The sequence below is a fragment of the Mobula hypostoma genome, chromosome 16, assembly GCF_963921235.1.
Source record: "Mobula hypostoma chromosome 16, sMobHyp1.1, whole genome shotgun sequence".
Taxonomy (NCBI): Eukaryota; Metazoa; Chordata; class Chondrichthyes; order Myliobatiformes; family Myliobatidae; genus Mobula; species Mobula hypostoma.
The window spans coordinates 15,501,593-15,525,288 of NC_086112.1; the positions used below are offsets into that span (position 1 = coordinate 15,501,593).

Here is a 23,696-nt window from a genome sequence, read left to right on the forward strand (position 1 = left end):
AACGCCAGTACAAAGCATTGCTGAAAATCCCAATACATGCACAGAATTAATGGCTGCATTATAACAATTCTTATCAAACTATTCGGAATAGCTTATTCAAGGACAGGTTTGAATACATACAACTTGCAGCTCCGGGAATGTGATGTTAACGGAGACGTATTCCATAAATTTGGCAAATCCTTCATTCAGCCACAGATCATTCCACCACTCCATGGTCACCAAGTTGCCAAACCACTAAATGGAATATTTGTTCAAGCATTAGATGGAACAAGTATTGTCTATACAGAGAGTATTTTAACACCATCATAACAGCAAACATAGACACTGACACCTTTTATGCCATCCCGCACCCCCCCAACATATCTGGCATGGAAAATATTTTAACTGTGCGTTACAGCACGGCTACATTATGTCTTGTAATGGTGAATCAAATTTCATTTCCCTCACTGAATAATGAGTTTTTTCATATCCAATCAGGAGCAGCAATAGCAGAAGTCCAAGGACAGATCTTTTATTTCCAAGAGCCAAAGTATGGAGAAAGAGGATGAGAACACACAAAATTGCTAAACTCTCCATCCTTTTGTAGGTAACATATGGTAGTTTGATGGGCTTCTATCAAAACGTTCCTAGGAATTAGATGAACTTTATCTGTCACATGTGCATCAAAGCATCAAAAAATACAGCGCGATGCATCATATGCATCAAATCAGATCAGCAAAGGTTATGCTGGGGACTGCCCAGCAAGCGTCACCACAGTTCTGGTGACCCAGCATACCCAAACTCACTAGCCCTAATCCTAACCATGTGTCTTTGGAATGTGGGAGGAAACTGGAGCACACATGATCACAGGGAGAACATACAACCCACCTGAAAGGCAGCTGCAGGAATTGAACCCAATCTGTGCTCGCCACGGTACAGCAGTTGCACTAACTACTACTCTACTGCACTATGCCAACAGCTACAACACTAAGAAATTTTCCTTGGCCAAGTTATGTTACTCACAGGTGGCAAGTTTCTGCCATTGAGAGTGATATCAGGTGTTGGAAAGATCACGCCATTGCAGCAAGAATTCTTAAAAAATGACAGAAGACGGCCTTGTAATCCCTTGGCAGAGATCAAGGTTAACGGAGGTAACTAGCCAGAGGGGACACAAGGGAGAGGAAGTCTTCACTGAGCTCTGTAGGGCACTGCACAACAGATCCTAACCCCCCAGCCGTGTGGAGAAATGTGAATAGGAAAATTCTACTGGGTACCAGCTGCTTCAGCGTTCCCTGTGCCATAGAAATTTAAAGCATAGAAGGAGGTCAGTCAATTTGGTATCCCTGCGATTGTAGGGCAAGGACTGAAAGCAGAATGGTAGTGTAGTGATTAGCAAAACTCTCTACATTGCCAGTGACCAATCAGAGGTTTAGGGTTCAATTACCACCACTGTTTGTCAGGGGTGTGTGGTGTTCTCCTCGTGCCCATGTGGGTTTCCTCAGTGCTCCAGTATTATCCCACCTTCCAAAGGGGTCCAGTACTGTGCACATGTTAAAATAATTTCTTAAAGTGAGGACACTTTCAAAAATAATGAAATGAAAAGTTTATAAATATCAAAAAATCACTATAAAGAGCAGTAAACAGCAAAGAAAACTAAATCAAAACAATATTTGGTGGGACCACCTTTTGCTTTTAAAACTGCATCATTTCCCTTAGGTACACTGTCATACAGTTTTATAAGAAAATTGGTGGTAGGTTGCTCCAAGCATCTTGGAGAACTTGTCTCAGTTCTTTTGCAGACTTCGGGGGTCTTGCTTGCTTCTGTCCCTCTAAGTTATCCTAGACAAGCTCGATGGTGTTGAGATCAGGGCTCCGTGGAGGCCATACCATCCGAAACCATATAAAAAGTCTAGGGTGCATCAGATGTTTGCAGAGTGTTGCAGAGGTTATGGTTAGTAAGTTCTGGGCATGCTGTGTTGCAGCTAGAAGCCAAGTGATACTTTTGGGTTGCCCCTGCACACTGCGTTGGTCAGAAACACAAAATGACATAGTTCTCTATATGTATTGATGTATGTACATGTGACAAATAAAGATAATCTTATAAGAATCTCTCTAAATCTAATCTAATCTAACTCTTGAACTTGTAGTACAAGATGGACTGCATGCATAACCTTTTATGAGTACCTTTTTGTAAAAGTAACCATTTCCCTGCCACTTCCAGGTACAGCTAGCGTATCCAACGCCAGCTTATCCTGGGGCGTATTGATGTTCCAAAGTTGAAAACTGTTAACTTCTCTCATTCATTACCTGATGAGCCAGCTCGTGTGCTATAACCATGGTGATCCAGAGTTTCTCAGAGGCCGAGGAGGTTCCAGGGTTATAAAGCAGGGCTGTTTCTCTGTAGGTTGTTAAGCCCCAGTTCTCCATAGCCCCAGACTGAAAGTCAGGGATTGCTGCCAAATCTGTAGGGAAATCCCAGCAACAATATGGTAGACACAGACAGCCAAAGGCAGCAGATTTGATAGATATATTCCACCTCTAGCTGGATTGTGTTATTTTTCTCCTTTCCCACTTACAACCAAGTTTTGCAATGCAAAGTAATTTGTAATGGGAACAAAAACCATGGCCTGAAGTGGCTACAGAGACAGTGGGGCCAATGTTTGGAATCATTGCAAGAGTAGCTGAGCACAAGCTAGGACAAGCATAGAACAGCAGATTGGACAGGCACAAGATGAGACTCTTTTGTGCAAGAAGGAGGAAGACAAAAAGGAGGTGACTATAGGTCTGTTAGTTTAACATTTGTTACTGGCAAGAGACCAAAGTCTGTAATCAAGGAAGAAATAGCTAGCACTGAGTGAAGCTTAATGCAAAAAAAGCAAATCACCATGATTTTATTAACGTTTGACAAATTTGTTTGCTCTTTCAGAATCAGAATCAAGTTTATTATCACTGATATAGTCATGAAATGTGCTGTTTTGCAGAAGTACAGTGAAAAGTACAGAAGTACATTAAAAATTACTATAAGTTACAATAAGAAAATATAAATAGTGCAAAAATAAGGCAGAATAACGAGGTAGTATTCATGGACTGTACAGAAATGTGATGGCAGAGGGGGAGAAGCTGTTCCTAAAACATTGAGTGTGCATCTTCAGGCTCCTGTACCTCTTCACTGATGGTAATAATAATGCAAAGACATGTTCTGGATTGTGAGGGTCCTTCATAATGGATGCTTTGAGGATGTGACAAGCAGAATCGATAAAGGGGAACCTGTAGATCTAGTGTATATTGATTTCAGAAGGCTTCCACAAGGTGCCATATGAAAAGCTAGCATACAAGATAAGTACTCAAAAGACATAGGAGCAGAATTAGGCCATTCAGCCCATCGAGTTCACTCTCCTAAGTTATTAGGTATGCTCATAGAACTAGAGGAAGTGTATTCATAGGAACTGAATTTATACATAAGATACAGAATTGGAATAAATGAGTCTTTTTTGAGCTGTAAAGATCCCACTAGTTGACTACCTTATTGGCCTACAATTATCTATAATTTACATCAATGAGCTGGAAGAGGGCACAGAGTAAAAGACAGCCAAGTTCACTGATAACTCCAGAGTGTAATATCAAAAGAAATTACGGCAAAAGTTATTTTTATCTTCAAGTCTTTGTCTCAAGGTAACAAACCATACGCTTCAATTCTGAACAGACCATAAACTAAATAAAATGAAATATTCATCAGTTCAATACCTTGTTTCGGCAGCGGGTAGGGAATAGTAAAGTAATCTTCATAGAAGTCTAAGAGTTTCACAGCTGCTTCTAGTGCAAATGAAGTCTGGTTGATCTTGTCTGGAACCGAGCACACTGAGACCTAGCAATGAGAAAAATAAAACATAGTTCTTCACAAACCTGGGGTGAATATTAGATCAGCATTACCTATATCACCTAATCAGCTTGCAATGTTATGGCGCGTTCTATCTGACAAAATAACCCAAGGAAGGGGCTTTTGTACTGAGGGATAAACTTGAAACACTGTGACTGGTCCCCTCAAAAAGTCAACTGAGCTTGTCTTTTGCCAGATCATTAGGAATAATCTATAAAACATCTCACTTTTAAGCATTCTTCATCTCATGTTCTCGATATTTATTGCTTATATATATACTTACTACTATTATTTCTTTCTTTTGGTATCTACACAGTTGTGTCTTTTGCACACTGATTAAACACTCAAGTTGGTGCAGTCTTTCATGATTCTGTTATAGTTATTATTCTGTTATGGATTTATTGAGTATGGCTACAGGAAAATGGAATTAATCTCAGGGTTGTATATGGTGACATATACATACAGTATGTACTTCGATAATAAATTTACTTTGCACTTTGAACATCTATGTAGCTGTGCACTTTTAGTCCAGACTGTTCTAACCATGTAGAATTAGCAGCTCAGGCCACTCAACTTCCTTTTATGCTTCTCTTTCAAGTCAGGAGTTTAAAATTTTCCAGCAGGATTATCTGAACAGTACAGCACTCAATTCCCAATGAACACCTTGACTGCAGACTTCATTGCAGCCTTACCTCAAATATGGTCAGAGGAATGAATTCCTGATTCAAAACGAGTTGGCTACTCCCGACGTAAAGCTGCAATTTCTTGTATAGCATCAAGAAATCTAGTTGTCATTGCTAGGAGTTGGGAACAAACTCCATAATGTACGGGTACAAGCAGGATAGGATGACAGTGGTGATTCTTGGGGCCAACGTTTCAGACCGAGGACAACACTGGATTTTGTCAGGGCAGTGTTCCAGGTCTTCAACTACTTCATTATTGATTTTCTTTCTATCATAAGGTCAAGGGCAAGGATGCTTACTGATGTTTAGTAGCTGTTGAACCTTAATTCCTTAATGAAACAGCTGGTGCCCAAGTACAGGAACTGAGCAATTTTCAAGCCTAAGCAGCAACTCACATTTGTGGGGAAAGAAAAGTGGCAGGCAATCCTGATCATGGTTTTCCAAATGGAAGAACTGATATTTCACTGGAAATATCACTGTCAAAAGCTCAGCCTTCAACATGGTCCTTGGAGTAGAATAATGGGGAAGGAGGTGGTTGGAGGAATTGGTCTGAGTGGTAGCAGGTGTTAGTATTTGGAGGTTACTACTGACCAGAAAATTAACTGGATTAGCTGGATAAATACAATGGGTAAGTTCAATTCTTGGAATTGTATGGAAACTGATTTACCTTCCCGCCAAGGGAAAGCATATCTTAGGAGAATCATGGAGCACTCAAAACATTTCTGAAAAAGTTAAACTCTTTCAGCATTCAAGCAAGTCTCAGCTCTTAAGAACCTCAGCACCTTTGGCAGAGACATAGTTGCAACCTATTGCTCAGGGCAATAGCACAAATGCCTGGAAGTACTATAATTACCAAACTGCACCAGTGATTGTATCAAAATTCCCTCAAGTGACTTGCCATTACGTAGCAAAACTAGGCAAGATTTGGTTCTGAGGTCTGGCCTTAACATCAAATTAAATATAACTTTAAATGGGCATTAAAGCTTTGTAAGTATTTTATAAATAAAGTCAATTCAATTCAAAACCCTACAGAGGACAATAAAACCACGAAGAACATCATCAGGGTCTCCCTCACCTCTATTTGTGACATTTACCAGGAATGTTGTAGATGAAGGGCCCAGAGCATTGTTCAGGATCCCTACCACCCATCTCACAATCTCTTTGACCCACTACTGTCAGGAAGGAGGCCCAGAAGCATCAGGACTAGGACTACCAGACTGGGTAACAGCCTCTCCTCTCAGGCTGTGAAACTAATGAATACCCTGCCGTCACCGAGATCCCATCACTAGGTCAGCGAGCTGCTTGCTGTACTGTTTACCTATGCTGTGTTTTACAACATGCATTTTGAATTATATTATATTAACTTACTTACAGTATAATATTTTGCTTTATGTGCTGTGTGTGATATATGATATATATTGTCTGGACGCACCGTGGTACAGAGGAGCATTGTTTCATTTGGTTCTGGATATGTACAGTCAGATGACAATAAAGTTTAACTTGATATCAGCCTCCGCACCCCCTCCCTGTTAAATACAGCCTAATTGGAATTTGAGCTAACCTGCATTGTAGAGAAAAGCAAACAACTACCAAAAGAAACACAAATATATTTTTCCTATTGTTTGACCATTGGAAAAGAGGAAGTAAAAATGAAATTTCAAATTCAGCATAAGAACGCAGATAATAATCTTTGTCTCATGGGTCAAGCGGCCATGGTAGATCAACTTCAGTCGCCCCTGATGAAGGCAAAGGCTAGGAAAGGTATACAATGGGTATGCAACAGAACCGGCAATGAAAGAGGGATTTCTACCCCACATCCTCAAATACATGAACTTCTAAAGTCACGAGCTCGGTTTTTATTTTATAGAACAAAGATTACTAAGTAATCTTTAGGGACAACATGCTCTCAATTTTATGGAATTAGAATTAGTTGTTAGCTATAGAGGTAACTTTCTAATGATTTGTGCATATGCAAAAAATGAGCAGAATCTCATAAAGACCTAATGACTGATACTTTTGTACATTGATGAAAAAAATGTTAACTCACCTTAATTCCACGCTTGTTCTCTTTCATGATGCATTTAAAGTCCGCCACAATGAAGGCCACTAGGTATGTACTCATCTTTACACTTGTATCAAACTGATCCTCAATGAGTCCATCAGCTAATTTAACCGAGTTTACCTAAACAATACATAATAAATCAGAATCAGGTTTATTATCACCGGCATGTGACATAAAATTTGTTAACTTAGCAGCAGCAGTTCAATGCAATACATAATCTAGCAGAGAGAGAAAAAATATAATAATAATAATTATATAAAACATAATAATAAATAAACAAGTAAATCAATTATGTATATTGAATAGATTTTTTTAAATGTGCAAAAACAGAAATACTGTATATTAAAGAAGTGAGGTAGTGTCCAAATCTTCAATGTCCATTTAAGAATCGGATGGCAGAGGGGAAGAAGCTGTTCCTGAATCGCTGAGTGTGTACCTTCAGGCTTCTGTATCTCCTACCTCATGGTAACAGTGAGAAAAGGGCATACCCTGGGTGCTGGAGGTCCTAAATAATGGACGCTGCCTTTCTGAGACATCACTCCCTGAAGATGTCCTGGGTACTTTGTAGGCTAGTACCCAAGATGGAGCTGATTAGATTTACAACCTTCTGCAGCTTCTTTCGGTCCTGTGCAGTAGCCCCTCCAGACCAGACAGTGATGCAACCTGTCAGAATGCTCCCAACGGTACAACTATATAAGTTTTTGAGTGTATTTGTTGACATGACAAATCTCTTCAAACTATCTGCATTGTTATAGAAGAAAGCATATGACATATCATAATTTTTCATTTTGCACGGAGGGATTCACAGGTAGTTGTTATAAACTTCAGGCTAAAGACAATGATTATTATATTTTGTTGCAATTGTTACAGCTTATTTCATGAAAGCCAATCATTTACATGATAATAGTTAAAAGATCATTCAGAAAATATTATGGCCTTTGGCATAACAAATCAATGCAGTTGGAAATGTTTACTCTAATGTTCTAATTAATATTTACCTTTTGGAATTCAAGACTGTGAATCTTTCCGAATGCTTAGGGAAATAAATACCATAACTATTGGTATTTAACATCAGTGGCTTGCTTACACAGAACATAAAAAACTACAGAACAGACCTGTAAGCCCTCGATGTTGTGCTGATTGTATAAGATCAGTCCAATCCTTCCCTCCTACATAGCTATCCATTTTTTTCTTTCATCCTGGTGCCTATCTAAATGTCTCATAAATGTCCGAATTGTATCTGACTCTACCACCACACTTGGCATTTTGTCCAGCCTCAAATATCACATTCCCAAATCAACGCCATGATTCACTCTTGAAAATCCAAATCCCTCTCATCCATGAGATTCAAATCGATCTGTTAATTAATGAAGAACTACTTATCTCTAAGATGTGTTCCATTGTTGGATATCACTTTAAGGCTGTATAAGTAGGTAGCCCTATGATCCAAGCACACAGCAATACTGAAAGGAATTGCTGATGTTTGGACAGCATTCTATTCCAAGGTTTCGACCCAAAATGTCCACAACAGATGTCACTCAAGACGAGCAGCTACATTGCACGGCTAGTAACGTGACCAGGGATGAAATTCCATCATAATATTCTGAGCACCGATGTGTGTTGGAGCTTTCACACACAAAATGCTGGAGGAACTCAGCAACTCATGCAGTATCTAGAGAGACCCTACCATACATGCAGACTAACTTGCAGAGTTTCTCCAGCATTTTGTATGCTCAAGATTTCTAGCATCTGCAAAATCTCTTGTGTCTTCATTCTAGGAGCTTTGCTTTCATTGGGGCCAGCAATGGAAAGGGTGAGCCTTTTCAAGTTCCCGAGTGTCAACATCTCTGAAGATCTGTCCTAGTTCCAAGATATTGATGCAGTTACACCAGCAGATATATTACATTAGAAGTCTGAGGAGATTTAGGATGTCACCAATGACTAGCAAGTTCCTACAGATTTACTATGGAGAACATTCTAACTGGTTGCATCACTGCCTGGTATGATGGGGTCAATGCACAGGATAAGAAAAAAAGTTGCAGAAGGTTGTAAAATCAGCCAGCTCCACCATGGAAACTAGCCCACCCTCCCTTAGCATCAAGGACATCTTCAAAACAGAATGCCTCAAAAAGCTGGCATTCATTGCTAAGGACCCACACCACCCAGGTTCATTACTACCATCAGAGATTAGGAACAGGAACAGGAACAGGAACAGGAACAGGAACCTGAAGACACATACACAACATTTTAGGTACAGCTTCTTCCTCACCATCATCAGATTTCTGAATGAACTATGAACCCATGAACACTAGCTCATTACAAATACATACATACTCCATAAGACCATAAGTTATAGGAGCAAAATTAGGCTATCTAGCCCATTGAGTCTATTTCACCATTTCATCATGGCTAATCCAATTTTTCTGTCAGCCCCAATCTCCTGCCTTCTCCCGATATCCCTTCATGCCTTGACCAATCAAGAATCTATCTCTGCCTTAAATATACATGAAGACTTGACCTTCACAGATGCCTGCAGCAAAGAATTCCACAGATTCACCACTCTCTGGCTAAAGAAATCCCTCCTCATCTCCATTTTAAAAGCATGCCCCCCCCCCATTCTGAGGCTGTGTCCTCTGGTCTTAGACTCTCCCACCATAATAGAGTGGATGTGGATCCTCTCCACATCCACTCTATCAAAGCCTTTCACCGTTCAATAATTTTCAATGAGGTTACCCCTCATTCTTCTGAATTCCAGTGAATACAGGCCCAGATCCATCAAACACTCTTCATGTAACAATCTATTAAATCCTGGAATAATTTTCATGAAGCTCCTTTGAATCCACTTTAGCTTCAGCACACCCTTTCTAAGGGGCCCAAAACTGCTCACAAAACTCCAAGTGAAGCCTCACCAGTGCTTTATAAAGTCCAAGTGCTTTTATATTCTATAGTTATTTTTTTCTTCAATGTCAGGTCCTCTACCAGAGGCCTGGGAGCTTGCGGGTTCAGCATGCAGTATCTTTGCTGTTCCTAACAATGTGCTTTTCTGGACCGAGATCTCAGATATTGTTCTGGGGATTTGTTGGAGCCACCCTCCCAGTCCAGGTGTCACAACTCCAAGTGCTCCTGTCACCACCAGGATTACTCTGGCTTTAACCTTCCAAAGTCCTTTTTATCTGCTCTTTCAAGCCCTGGTGTTTCGAGCTTCTCATATCCTTTCTTCCTGATGTTACGTCATTCTGGATTGCCACATCTATTACTATTGCTTTCTTCTGTTCCTTATCCAGTATTACTATGTCTGGCTGGTTGGCCAGTACCTGCTCATCAGTCTGTATTTGGAAGTCCCACAGGATCTCAGCTCTGTCATTCTCCATCACCCTTTTGGGTGTTTCCCATTTGGACTTGGGGGTATCCAATTCAATCACAGACATTCTTGTACACAATTCGTGCAACCTGGTTGTACCATTCAGCATATGCTGTCCCTGTCTGCATCTTCCATCTTGCTACTACGTGCTGGATGGCTTCAGCAGATTCCTTGTGCAGTCTGCATCTTGGGTCTTGTCTGGTGTGATTGACCCCTACTTCTAACACTCGTGCTCAGCCCCTGACCTTGTGCAGCCATGAGCAGCGCCCCTGTGCTGTCACTTCCAGCCGTTGATAAGACTTCCTTATGGCAGCCACCTCAGATACCTGGTGATGGTACATCCCGTGTAGGGGCCCATCCTGCCGAGGCATCTCGTCTTCTGGCTCTGCTTCACCCACTTCCATTTCGATGTCCCCTGCCTGTTGTCTGAGGTATTCTCCTCGCAGGTTGTCCTTAGGGGGCCATCTTCCTGACATACTCGTGGATGTTTCGCATTTCTTCCAGGACTGTCGTCTTGACACTTCAAAGTCTCTGTCCTCCTTTATTCCAGTAGGTGTACAGTCACTCCACATTGGACTTTGGGTGGAATCCTCCATGTGTCGCTAGTAGTTTCCAGGACTTGAGGTCAGCGGCTTCCAGTTCATTCCTTGGCCAGCACACTATTGCGTCTGGGTATCTGATGTCTGGTAGGGCAAATGAATTGATGGCTCTGATCTTGTTCTTCCCATTTAGCAGCCTTTCACAACATATGCCAGTGGTATTAATATAAATATGGGGGGGGGGAAGAAGGAAGAGAGGGGGGAGATGATGATGAGAAGGAGGAGGAGGAGGACGAGGAGGACAAGGAGGAGGAGGAGGACGAGGAGGTATTTATTATAATTTATAGTCTATTTTATTTATTCCACTGCACTGTTATTACAAAACAACAAATTTCACAACATGTCAGTGAGAATAAATCTTGATTCTGAAATAAGCAACACACACAAAATGCTGGAGGGACTCAGCAGGCCAGGCAGCATCTCTGGAAAATAGTAAACAGTCGACGTTTTGGGCTGAGACCCTTCATCAGGACTGGAAAGGCAGGGCAGAGGTCAGAATGAGAATCTGGGGGGGGGGGAGGAAGGAGTACAAGGCGGTAGATGATCGGCAAAACTGGGGGGGGGAGGGGAAGTGAGAAGCTGGGAAGTTGACTGGTTAAAGAGATAAAAGGGTGGAGAAGGGGGAATCTGATAGGAGGAGACAGAAGACCAGGGAAGAAAGGGAAGGGGAAGGAGCACCAGAGGGAGGTAAGGAGATAAGGTGACAGGGAGAAGCAGGAATGGGGGAATGGTGAAGTGGTGGTGGGGGGGGGGTGCGGGGTAGGTTCCGGAAGTTCGAGAAATCGATGTTCAAAAAATGTGGCCACACATTTTAATTCCACATCCCATTCCCATTCTGACATGTCTATCCACGGCCTCCTCTACTGTAAAGATGAAGCCACACTCAGGTTGGAGGAACAACACCTTATATTCCGTCTGGGTAGCCTCCAACCTGATGGCATGAACATCGACTTCTCTAACTTCCGCTAATGCCCCACCTCTCCCTCGTACCCCATCCGTTATTTATTTATATACACACATTCTTTCTCTCACTCTCCTTTTTCTCCCTCTGTCCCTCTGAATATACCTCTTGCCCATCCTCTGGATCCCCCCCCGCCTCTTGTCTTTCTCCCCGGACCTCCTGTCCCATGATCCTCTCATATCCCCTTTGCCAATCACCTGTCCAGCTCTTGGCTCTATCCCTCCCCCTCCTGTCTTCTCCTATCATTTTGGATCTCCCCCTCCCCCTCCAACTTTCAAATCTCTTACTCACTCTTCCTTCAGTTAGTCCTGACGAAGGGTCTCGGCCTGAAACGTCGACTGTACCTCTTCCTAGAGATGCTGCCTGGCCTGCTCTGTTCATCAGCAACTTTGATGTGTGTTGTTCAAATATACAGTTGGACACACTAACTCAAAAACCCCATCTCCTACAAATCAAAATCTAATCTGATTAACATTTCAGACACAACTTTCTGATGACGTATATAACCAGAATGTCAAGAAATAAAGAATGAACAAGTGAAAATAAATGTACATACAATGGGCATGTTGGAGAGAGCGATGTGTCTGGATTCCCTTTGTATTTTGATTGTAAATTTGGCTTTGAAGGCAGGCTCATCAAAGCATGGAAAGGCCATGCGCGCTGCAGTAGGTTCAAACTGAGTAGAAGCTAACACTCTGCATAAAACAGAAGAAAGAGAGGCAGTTGGCACTCTTATGAATATTACGTGCACACGATGCTAGTTAACCTGAAGGCAAAACACACCAAGTTACTCACGACAGACAATTATTTTTTCTACCACTAAAGAGATGAAACATGGTCAACCAGTTTTATTTTTGAGATGTTTAGCATTCCTTTTGAGTAGGATCAGATCGCATTATACTTGAATAGTCATTAGACGAGGTAAATTAATATCACATTGAAGTTATATGAAAATTTAATTGGTCAAGCACTTGTCTACAAATATTTTTCAAAACAAATGAAAGTATGCAAACTGCCATTGAACTCTCACATTTTAAGTGCTTTACTTGTTACATACACCTGTTAGGGTGCATTCTCCAGATACTTTATAAAGTACCAATAGCCTTCAGCCGGGAATAGATGTCATCAGGTAGTTCCCACCCTTCACAGAGTGTTTCGACCCTTAACCCCGACACTCTCCAGTTGGTGGGCTGGCAGTGGTGGCCAAATCACTGCCCATCTGCTCCTGGCTTCCAGCTCCCCTCCTTTCGCCTACTCCAACTCCAACAAGAGGCTTGTTCTGCCTCTTCCCCCATCCTATGAGCTGCTTGTTTTTTGCTCCTTTTGTCCAGGCCCAGATCTGACAACAACCGCCATGCTGATTTGGCTGGGAAACCTCTACAGCCGATCTCCACAAGGAACAACCATGCCTGCCATCCCTTGTCTTTACACTCCTGCACTAAGGGCTGGTACTTCAAAGGCCTTTCTCTCGTGGGCCTCTTCCCATCCCTCCTCCCACGGCACAGTCAGCTCAACTAGAATTATTTTCTTGTCTTCATTTGACCACAGTACAATGTCTGGGCATAGGGTTGTGTGCACCACATCTGGGAACTACAAACTCCTTCCCACATTGACCCTCATCTCCCAGGACCTGGCCGTTAGCAGCAGATTGGGCTTTGGTTGTTTGGTTACGAAAGGCCTGGCTCCCTCTTTGATGAAGGTGATGGCCTTCCTCAAATCTGTGCCAGCCTTCCTCTTCTTGCATCTCTCCCGCTCTAGTGAGTCAGCAAGAGCCAGAAGCACCTTATCATGGCGCCACCTATACCATCCTTGAGTCAGAGCTGTTTTACACTTGGACAGTATATGATTCAAATATACAAGTGAGTAAAGGTAAAATGGAAGGTCAGGTTCACACATTTTACAGTCTATCAGAAAAACATTCTCTTGTTCCCTGTGAATCTGTAAAGATGGATGGGTGTACAGAGAAAGACATTGCAGTTAAGTTTTCCTCACTGGGAAATAGGTTTAGGGAATCTAAATGCACATAACAGAAGTTGAACTTCTGGATTATAAAGGTATAGACTGGACGTTTATCAGTAGTGAAGAGAGATTTAGTTTGATTACAGTCATTGGAACCAAGTTTCTGAGGTAGAATCTAATGTACAGCCACTGTAAAGTACAGTGCAGCAACAGAACTGGAATCAGTGAAAGAGGCTGGGTGACGTTTATGTATTCTCTCGATACATAGAACAATACTGCACATATGCAATCTAATCTGAGTTAGTGGGAAGAGGAAATACAATGACAAAGAGTTTGGCATCAAGGGTAAAACTCTGAGGTTCATTTGAAGTGAACAAAGAAGGAGAATAAACTAAGGGAACAATAAATTAAAAACCAGAGGGATATCAGATTTCTTGAGATTGGAGAGCACAAGTCTGTTAAAGACAATAGGGAAAAGCACATTCAAACACTTTACAAAGATAATCAAGAGTTGGTGATAGCTGGAAAATTTGACTATAGTTGCTTTCTTATGGTTAGGCTGTGGTGGAGAGAAGGGGGAAAACGGGGTGGGGGGCAAGAGCAGTTTGGTATGGAGGAAGGAAACTACGAGAGAATAAAGTAGGGTTAACAACGTCAGTAAAGATAGAGTTAAAATGCAGAAATGTCATCAGAAGCTAAGACTTGAGGAGCTCAAGAAAGTGAGCTACAAACTTCAGTGATTAATTGTATTGACTTTATTTCTTACATCCTTCACATACATGAGGAATAAAAATCTTTATGTTACGTCTCCATCTAAATGTGCAATGTGCAAACATAGTAATTTATAATAATTTCTCATAAATAGAACAGTCAATGTGAGTACACTCAAATCAGTGTGAGTTCATCAGTCTGATGGCCTGGTGGAAGAAGCTGTCCCGGAGCCTGTTGGTCCTGGCTTTTATGCTGCGGTACCACTTCCCGGATGGTAGCGGCTGGAATAGATTGTGGTGGGGATGGCTTGGGTCCCCAATGATCTCACGGGCCCCTTTTACACACCTGTCCTTGTAAGTGTCCTGAATCATGGAACCTTCACAACTACAGATGCGCTAGGCTGTCCGCACCACTCTCTGCAGAGTCCTGTGATTAAGGGAGGTACAGTCCCATACCAGGCAGTGATGCAGCCAGTCAGCAGATAAGTATAAAACAATAAATAAAAAACTATCTATGAAGGACATAATTAGTGTATTAAAGGGTAGAAGATATTAAGGCTTATGACAGTAACTCCAGCATGTGGAGAGCTGTCCTCTTGTACAGTTGTACTCCCAAGTTGTTGCACTGTTAATTACTTTAGAGCTGGGGTTCCCAACCTGAGGTCTATGGATCCCTTGGTTAATGGTAAGGTTCCATGGCATTAAAAAGGTTGGGAACCCCTGCTTTAGAGTGATTATAGTCTCTCTTTTACTGCACAGAAACAGGCCCATCATATTGATACCCACCACCAAGTACCAATCTATACCAACTACGTGATGTTTCAGATACAGTTTATTTACTAAATCATGAAATTTACCTTAATTCACCATCTTGTGTTTTATAGCTGCCCTTGTAAAAACCATGGTAGCTATCCGAAAGATTGCCAATGTAGTCAATATTAATCAGGTATGTATTTCCGGAGTATAAGGTTCCATTGGACAGAAGGGCAATTTGGTCATATGGTAGATATTCCAAAAGCCGTAGGTTGCTTTCTGGTTCAGTTGATCCACCCTCTCTCAACAGAGCAATAGTTGCCTTGATGATGTCGAGCTTTTTGCTATGCAAGATGATAGAATTGGTATCCATTCCAATGGAAACTTCAATCCTGACAGATGCAGAGAAGGTCAGCGTGGTCAGATTTGGGTGGATAAGCAGCTCATAATGTACGGGCAAAATGGTGTCAGGTAATCTCATTCTGTTCCAGGGGAATCTCTGCCCATTCGATGTGAAGGGATAATCTGGCTCCTCCCCACTATTCTGATCATGTTTTAAGCCATCCACAACTGAAAGGACTATAATTGTGATAAGTCCTATTAATTGCAGGGACTTGGCAGTTGCCATTTAGATGACAGTTACAGTGGTACCGTCACCTCCAAAGTCTTTCAAAAGAAGTTCACTGTTTTCCTTTTCACGCAGTGCTACGTTGTAATGGTCATTTAGTGGCTTTTTGTAAATAAAGCTTCACACATCCTGAAAATAGCAATGTCCTATGCGAAAAAAAAACACAAAAATTAAAAATGTTATGTACTTACATTTATCTGTGGATATCTTTGTTACTAATAAACACAAGAAATTCTGAAGATACCTCAGATCTAGGGTAACACACACAAAATGCTGGATGAACTCAGAATCTATGGAAAGGAATAAAGAGTCGACATTTCAGGCCGAGACCCTGATGAAGAGGTCGACTCTGTATTCTTCTGCATAGATACTGCCTGACCTACCGAGTTCCTCCAGCCTTTTGTGCATTAATTTTTGTACGATTTAGGTGCAGGAATAGTAGTCACAATGATAGCAGTAATAATGGCAGCTCTTTGAATCTTCCAGTCTTTTAAATAGATCACAGTTAATCTGTATCTCTTTGTATATATGTAACTCTGATTTGAACAGAATTGTTACATAAACCACATGCAATGCTGAGGTTATATGAGCAAAAAATTCCTAGGTTCTAATTCCTGAGTTAACTGATCTCATCTCACATCATCAGCAGAGGCATTATGGTTCACTTCAACATCTCATGTTCAGGATGGCACTTTTGCAGTTTCCATAGCTCTTGTGCCAAAACTGCCCATTCCCATTCACTATCCCACCAACCCTCCAACATGGTGCACATACATTACCAAATTTATATTCAGTCTTCAATATAACCTTTCCAAAATCAAAGTTCAAAGTTCATATTAAATTTATTATCAATGTACACTACACTACTTTGACATTCATTTTCTTGCAGGCATTTACGGGAAAAAAGTACAATAGAATTTTCCACTTTTTCCACTGAGGCTGAGTGGGACTACAACCAAAGATCGTGGGTTAAAGGTGAAAGGTGAGAGATTTGAGAGGAAAATTCTTCAGAGCGTTGTGAGAGTGTGGAATGAGTTGCCAGCACAAGTGGTCCGTGCGAGCTTGTTTTCAACTTTAAGAGAAGCTTGGATTGGTACATGGATAGTAGGGATATGGAGGGCCATGGTCCCGGTGCAGGTCGTTAGGTGTAAGCAGTTTAAATATTTTCGGCATGGACTAGATGGGCCAAAGGGCACGTTTCTGTGCTGCACTTCTTTATGACTCTGTGACTCTAGAATTTCTGGAAAATGATACATAATCAGACAAACACTGACAAACAGCCAATGTGCAAAAGAAGAAAACTTAGCAAATAAAAATAATATTGATAATGTGAGTTGTGAAGAGTTCTTGAAAGTGAGTCTGTAGTTCATAGAATCAGTTCAGAGTGGTGGTGAATGTAGTTATCCACACTGGTTCAGAGTTTGATGATTAAAGGGTAATAACTGTTTCTGAACTTGATGATGTGGGCCCTAAGCCTTCTGCACCTCCTGCCCAATAGTAGTGAGAAATCAGCATGGCCTGGATAGTGCAAGTTTTTGATGTCTACACAAGTTCAAGCTAAAGTGAATAATATCTGAAATTTTCTTAAGTCACAAGGTTTATAACTTAGAAAAGACATGATAGGTGGGCATGGTCCAGGAACAAAGACCAATATTGGTGAAAAGTATGTGGTGTTTGAGAAAAAGATTTACAGTAATTTAAGGTACTGCACTCTTATTCAAGATGCAAGATAATTCAATGTAATTTCCAGTAACCACGTGTAAAGGAGAACAAATTAATTGTTACTGCAGATCCGATGCAGGACAAAAAAAAACACAATAAGATAAAGAACAAAATAATGAAGAAACCCACAATAATTATATAAATACATAAGGAAGTTTATACACACATACTGATTGTACGTACATAAAGGGACACTAGGTACAGGGGTGTCTGTACAAAGGTAACTCTGACAGGAAATTATAAAGTTGGTGGAGAATAAAGCAGAAATGCTATACCATCAAAAGTAGAATCAGATGTTGAAAAACAACATACTAAGATTCCTATTATTGGATATTAAATACTAGTAGTTTGAAAGTGTGCAACTTGGCCAGACCAGACTTGATCGAGGTATATAGGATTACTGAAGGCATAGACAGACAGCTAGTATTCTTCCACCACCACCACACCCAGTTATTGAAATGTCTAATATCAGAGGCATGTATTCAAGGTGGGGGGGGGTAACTTAAAAGGAGATGTGCGGGGTAAGCTCTTTGCAAAGAGAGTGGTGGGTGTCTGCAAGGCACTGCTTGCTGCATGGCGGGGGCAAATACGAATCGGCAGGAAATGGAAGGATATGGAGATCTTCTGGAGGCAGAAGAGATGAGAATTAACATTTAGTTCTGCACAACTTTGTTGGCCAACGAGCCCGCGCCTGTTGTTCAGTATTCTATGAGACCAGTGTTAAGTGGTTGCAAGCGAAAGGAGTGGAGGAATCACCGCGGTCGCTAGTACAGTGCTCTCGGGTGGGTTTGAGCTGAGAAGACGCAGCATCGTCGGCGCGTCCTGTGATCACTGGAGACAGAATGGCGTTAGCCAATCTTTCACAGTTTATGTCAAACCAAACTCAATTTTATTATCTCCACACTCAGTTTTCCATCACCCCCTCCCTTCCCGTGTCTTGCAATGTTCGCGATATACAAGGGAACGGGAACGTGAGCTGGCCTGGGTGAGTCGGGCCATGACCGGCGGAGGCTCCAAGGCACCGACTAGCGAGCGAGTGTCTCCCGGGCGAGGCCGTGCTCGCTGGGGCGCTGAGCAACGGAACCCTCGCTGCACGGACTGAACCTGATTGTTGCTTTCACCGACAATGCGTCTGCCCTTTCGGCAATTCTCTGCATAAACTGTACCTTTATAACCGAGCAATATTGCTCTGCCGACTTCGCGACTCCCGAATGAGAGGCCTCAATCGATTCCCCGGCAGAAGTGAAAGTGAAAATAAAAAGAAAAGCTAACAACCTTTAGGCCTACATCCAATGATTTCCCTTTTTTAAAGTCAGTTGAGAAAATAATATTAAATGTTTTAAATCGATTTACAGCAGTACAGTAAAATATAAACGCTTAGTTTATTCATCAATGGAAAGTTGACAGCCTTCCCAACTCTAAAGGAAGATAAATTAACAAAACTGGTAAATGTTTAAAAGCTGATGAAATTAGCCCAAAATAAACTTGTTTCTTTCTTTCCTTTCACTGTTTCTGGTAATGTAGAGTTACAGTTAAATACCTAGTAAATACACCCAATGGCCACCTCCTATACCTTATAAAGTAGCCTGCACACCACTGTGTGGTTATTTGAATTACTGTCACCTTCCCATCAGCTTGAGCCTGTTCTCTGACCTCTTACAAACAAGGCATTTTCACCCACAGAACTGCGCTCACTGGATGCTCACATTCTCAGCAAACTCTGGAGAATGTTGTGTGTGAAAGTCCCAGGAGATCAGCAGTTTGTGAGATACTCAAGTCACCCTGTCTGGCACCAACAATCATTCCAAAGTCAAGGTCACTGAGATCACATTTCTTCCCTGTTCTGGTGTTTGGTCTGAACAACAACTAAACATTTTAACCATGCTCACGTGCTTTTATGCATTGACTTACTGCCACGTGATTTGAATTAATGACAGGTATACTTGATAAAGTGACATCTATCAACGTAAACAGGGGATATTTTGGACCTCCACCCACCTGAATATTGTTGGTTCATCTCATTTGTCATGTGGACTGGCAAAGGATTGTGTTCTTAAGAAAAATCCCAATGAATATTCAATATATTCATTATATCGAACAAACTCTTGAAGAAGATGGCGGAGTTTGTCATGGAAACATCATTTATGATCGATACCGTTACCGGGTTGGAAGCCCAAAAAGAGTTTATTTGTCATATGTGCCAAGAAAGCACTAGATCTTTAGTGATTATATGTTTATAAATCAGTTTTACATGTGAATCTTCCAATTCTTTTTTTACATTTTGTATATGGTTAAAAATTGAGCAGCTGTTCTGCCCAGGGTGACTTTTAATGATATTTGTTACTGAACCAGAAATCTACTTAAAATTTGGTCTGGCAAAGACCTTACAGCAGGGATTAGCAGATATTTTTGAGCTCAGTGGCAACATTTAACAAAACATTTGTTTTCATGCCCTCCAAATGATGCTCATAACATTCTCTCCCGATTACTGGATCAAGCTCTCTGAACCTCCTTACCTATATGCAGAACGCCTTCACTTCTCGAAGGCAAGTAGGACGTGATCATTAAAAGCCAACCTCATCAGCAATGCCCACAGCCCATGAGGGGATAAACTCCAAATCTAACTCGGATTCAGATTTAGATTTATTTATCACATGTGTATTGAAACGCTGTTTGCATTAACAACCAACACACTCAAGGATGTGGTGGGGGCAGCCAGCAAGTGTCGCCACACATTCTGGCACTGACGTAGCATGCCCACAATTTTCAAAACCACAGAACACAGAGCAACACAAGCTGGAACAGTAACAAAAGGGAACAATTCAGTAACAGCAAAACAAGTCCCTTTCCCATCCAACTGCAGAAAATAATGACAACATTCACATACATATTTTAGATTAGATTAGATTAGATTCAACTTTGTTGTCATTGTGCCGAGTACAGATACAAAGCCAACGAAATGCATTTAGCATCTGACCAGAAATGCAAAGAATAGTGTTATTTACAAAATAACTGCGAATAAAAAAAGTGCTACAGCACACAAATATAAAAGTACTGAGACAGTACAATACTTATGCAATACTGCTTAGCGCTGTGATGAGAGGTTCAGCAGTGTCACAGCCTCAGGGAAGAAGCTCTTCCTGTGCCTGCTGGTGCGGGAGCGGAGGCTCCTGTAGTGCCTACCGGATGGGAGGAGAGTAAAAAGTCCATAGTTAGGGTGAGATGCATCCCTGATAATGCTTTTCACCCTGCCCAGGCAGCGTTTATAGTAGATATTCTCAATAGTGGGCAATTGGGTGGCGATAATCCGCTGGGCAGTTTTCACCACACTCTGGAGCGCTTTGCGGTCTGATACGGGACAATAGCCATACTACACTGAGATGCAGTTGGTGAGTATGCTCTCAATGGCACAGCGGTAAAAGTCCATCAGTATCCTGGGACAGAGGTGAGCTTTCTTGATGCTCCGCAGGAACTAAAGGTGCTGTTGCGCCTTTTTGATGAGGATGGAGAAGTTCAGGGTCCAGGTGAGATCCTCGGAAATATGGACACCAAGGAATTTGAAGCTTGATACACAGTCCACTACAGCTCTGTTGATGTAGATGGGGACGTGAGTGTGACTCCTGGCATGCCTGAAGTCCACAATGATCTCCTTGGTCTTCTAGGTGTTAAGGGCCAGATTGTTGTCGGCACACCACACGGCCAGGTGCTGAACCTCATCCCTATAGGCCGTCTCGTCATCCCCTCTGATCAGACCAACCACCATGGTGTCATCTGCGAACTTGGTGATGGAGTTAGAACCATGTACAGGAATGCAGTCATAGGTGAAAAGGGAGTATAGAAGAGGGCTCAGCACACAGCCTCGAGGCACGCCGATGTTCAGGGTGAGAGTGGAGGAGGAGAGGTTGTCTAACTTAACCGATGAGCAGGTGTTCCCAACCTTTTATATGCCAGGGACCGATACCATCAGGCAAGGGGTCCATGGTCCATCATATTAATCTATGAGGAGGAAACCCTCAGGATATTTGGATTGAGATCTAGAAGGTGTCTGAAATGGCAGAATGAGAGTAGATAATATTTTGTTGTTCATTTTCAATTCATCATCCTCATTACGTGCTGTGTTATATGACGTGGGAAATCATAGTCTTGACCATGATTTTTCTTGGCAAATTTTTCTACAGAAGTGGTTTGCCATTGCCTTCTTCTGGGCCGTGTTTTTACGAGATGGGTGACCCCGGCCATTATCAATACTCTTCAGAGATTGTCTGCCTGGCGTCAGTGGTCGCATATCCAGGACTTGTGATCTGCACCAACTGCTCATATGACCATCCACCATCTGCTCCCATGGCTTCATGTGACCCTGATCAGGGGGCTAAGCAGGTGCTACACCTTGCCCAAGAGTGACCTGCAGGCTAGCGGTGGGAAGGAGTACCTTACATCTCCTTTGGTAGTGACACATCTCCACCCCACCATCCTTTATTACGTCACTGCCAGTGTCTTTTCAGGTGAAAGGTCATCATTAGAACACCACCACCCCTTTTTCAAGTTGGAATTGACAACCATGACTCTGAGAAGTACAATGTAAACAATTAGCAGGGGTCTCAATGTTCGTGAATGCTCAACATGTTCTTATAAACTTAAATATGTCTGAAAATCCCAAGAAATGAGAAGTCTCGGACCATCAGATAAATGCATGTCCGAACCCATGGTTCCCCTTTCTGCAAATTTCAGGTCTCATGAGTATAATTATAAAAGGAGGGACAGAACCAAAGTTTTTCTTGATAAAGGAAGGAAATAAGATCCAAGTAATTTAATCAATAGATCAAAATAACCCATACACTTTACAGTCACTGCACTATTTATGGGAAAATACACGTAAATTGTGCCATATGTTTCATTATAAAAGGATAAGTACACCTAGATTCTAAGCCAAATGAAATTAAACTAAGTGAATCAAAGCAGAAACTAAATATTATTATCTCAATTTCTTTCCATAACAAAATCAAAAATGGAAATGTCACCATGAATGATCCCTGGATATTGGAATTGCCAGATGTCATTTCAGTGCTCTGGATGAAAACAGATTCCTCCTCAAGGCCAGTGAAGATAATAGTTTGTGATTCACCAATAGAAATAAAGGTGAAAGTGATTCAGTGGTGTGTAGGTGTGTATTCCGAATACCTTGTTGTAATAATAAAATGGTAAAATGATTTAAATCATTCATTTAAAAAGAAATTAAATAATTCTATAATCAAGTTCTCCAGTTAATGTTAAAGATGTCTCATTACTCTGAGGAACCTAATTTCTGGTGCAGCCTCCACAATGTGCAGTTGTACTGAACGTGCATCCAGGAGAACATAAACCATTAAAAGAAATTCAATGACATCCCATAAAGTTTGGTACCCTTGGTGTGTACCAGAAATGGTATGCCTTTTTTCCAGTGGCCAAGATGAAGCTATTATTTTGTAGCCGGCACTTGAGCTTTCAATGATCCCCACTGTTGCTGCTGCTGCCTGCTTATTGAACCAAGCAATGCTGGAAATCCAGAGCAACTCACACAAAATGCTGGAGGAACTCAGCAGGTCAGGCAGCATCTATGGAAACGAATAAACAGCTGACATTTCGGGCCAAGGCGTACAACAACAACAACAATGTAAGGTACAACAGCAAGAGTCAAAGTTCAATGTAATTTTATTATCAAAATACATATATGCCACCATATACTACCTTGAGATAGGTAGATCCTTCTCTGAGGATTGTCATCTTGTTGTGGTGGAGAGGCTTGTGAGATCCTGAGGGCAACGCCATCTGGAGATTAGACATCTGGCGCTTTGCTCCTAGTAGGTCACCCATGGCGGTAAGATCAAAGGGGAATTTTCCCGACAAAGCGCAATCCAACCAAGACCCCAACGGTGGAGCTGGTGGAAGATGATGATGCATCATAACAGCAGTGAACGCAGAGGAAATCTGCAACAGTGCAGGGTCCCCAGTCATCCTTGCATGATGTACCACTGGACCCCGACCGCGGTCCATCAAGGTTGGTGCATCAGCCTCCCCACATTAAACAAGGTCATCATTAATGGGTCTTGATTGAATTGTGCTTTGTCTGGAACCTCCACAACATGCTGGGGGAACTCAGCAGGGCAGGCAGCATCCGTGAAAAAGATCGGTCGACGTTTCAGGCCGGAAAGGTTCTGGCCCAAAACGTCGACCAATCTTTTCCACAGATGCTGCCCGACCTGCTGAGTTCCTCCAGCGTGTTGTGAGTGTTGTTTTGACCCCAACATCTACAGATTATATTGTGTCTGGAACCTCCCCCTTGTACCACATCAGACTGTGAGTAATCACATGCAACTCATGTTCTCAGTATTAATTATTTACTTTTTTATTATTTGCACAATTTGA

The 23,696-nt window shown here is 41.8% G+C and overlaps 1 protein-coding gene across 1 annotated transcript in view; it reads right to left on the reverse strand.

Moving 5' to 3' along the window:
* erap1b (endoplasmic reticulum aminopeptidase 1b) overlaps positions 1-18,588 on the reverse strand; it is a 60,775-nt gene extending 42,187 nt beyond the window's left edge. Inside the window, exons 1-7 of the mRNA XM_063068587.1 lie at positions 18,461-18,588; positions 15,049-15,718; positions 12,079-12,217; positions 6,587-6,721; positions 3,724-3,844; positions 2,287-2,441; positions 121-234 (exon numbers count right to left, since the gene is read on the reverse strand). Of these exons, the coding sequence (XP_062924657.1) occupies positions 121-234; positions 2,287-2,441; positions 3,724-3,844; positions 6,587-6,721; positions 12,079-12,217; positions 15,049-15,572 (1,188 nt within the window). The 5' untranslated portion in view covers positions 15,573-15,718; positions 18,461-18,588. The remainder of the gene's footprint in view (positions 1-120; positions 235-2,286; positions 2,442-3,723; positions 3,845-6,586; positions 6,722-12,078; positions 12,218-15,048; positions 15,719-18,460) is intronic.
* Positions 18,589-23,696: the final 5,108 nt, after the last annotated feature.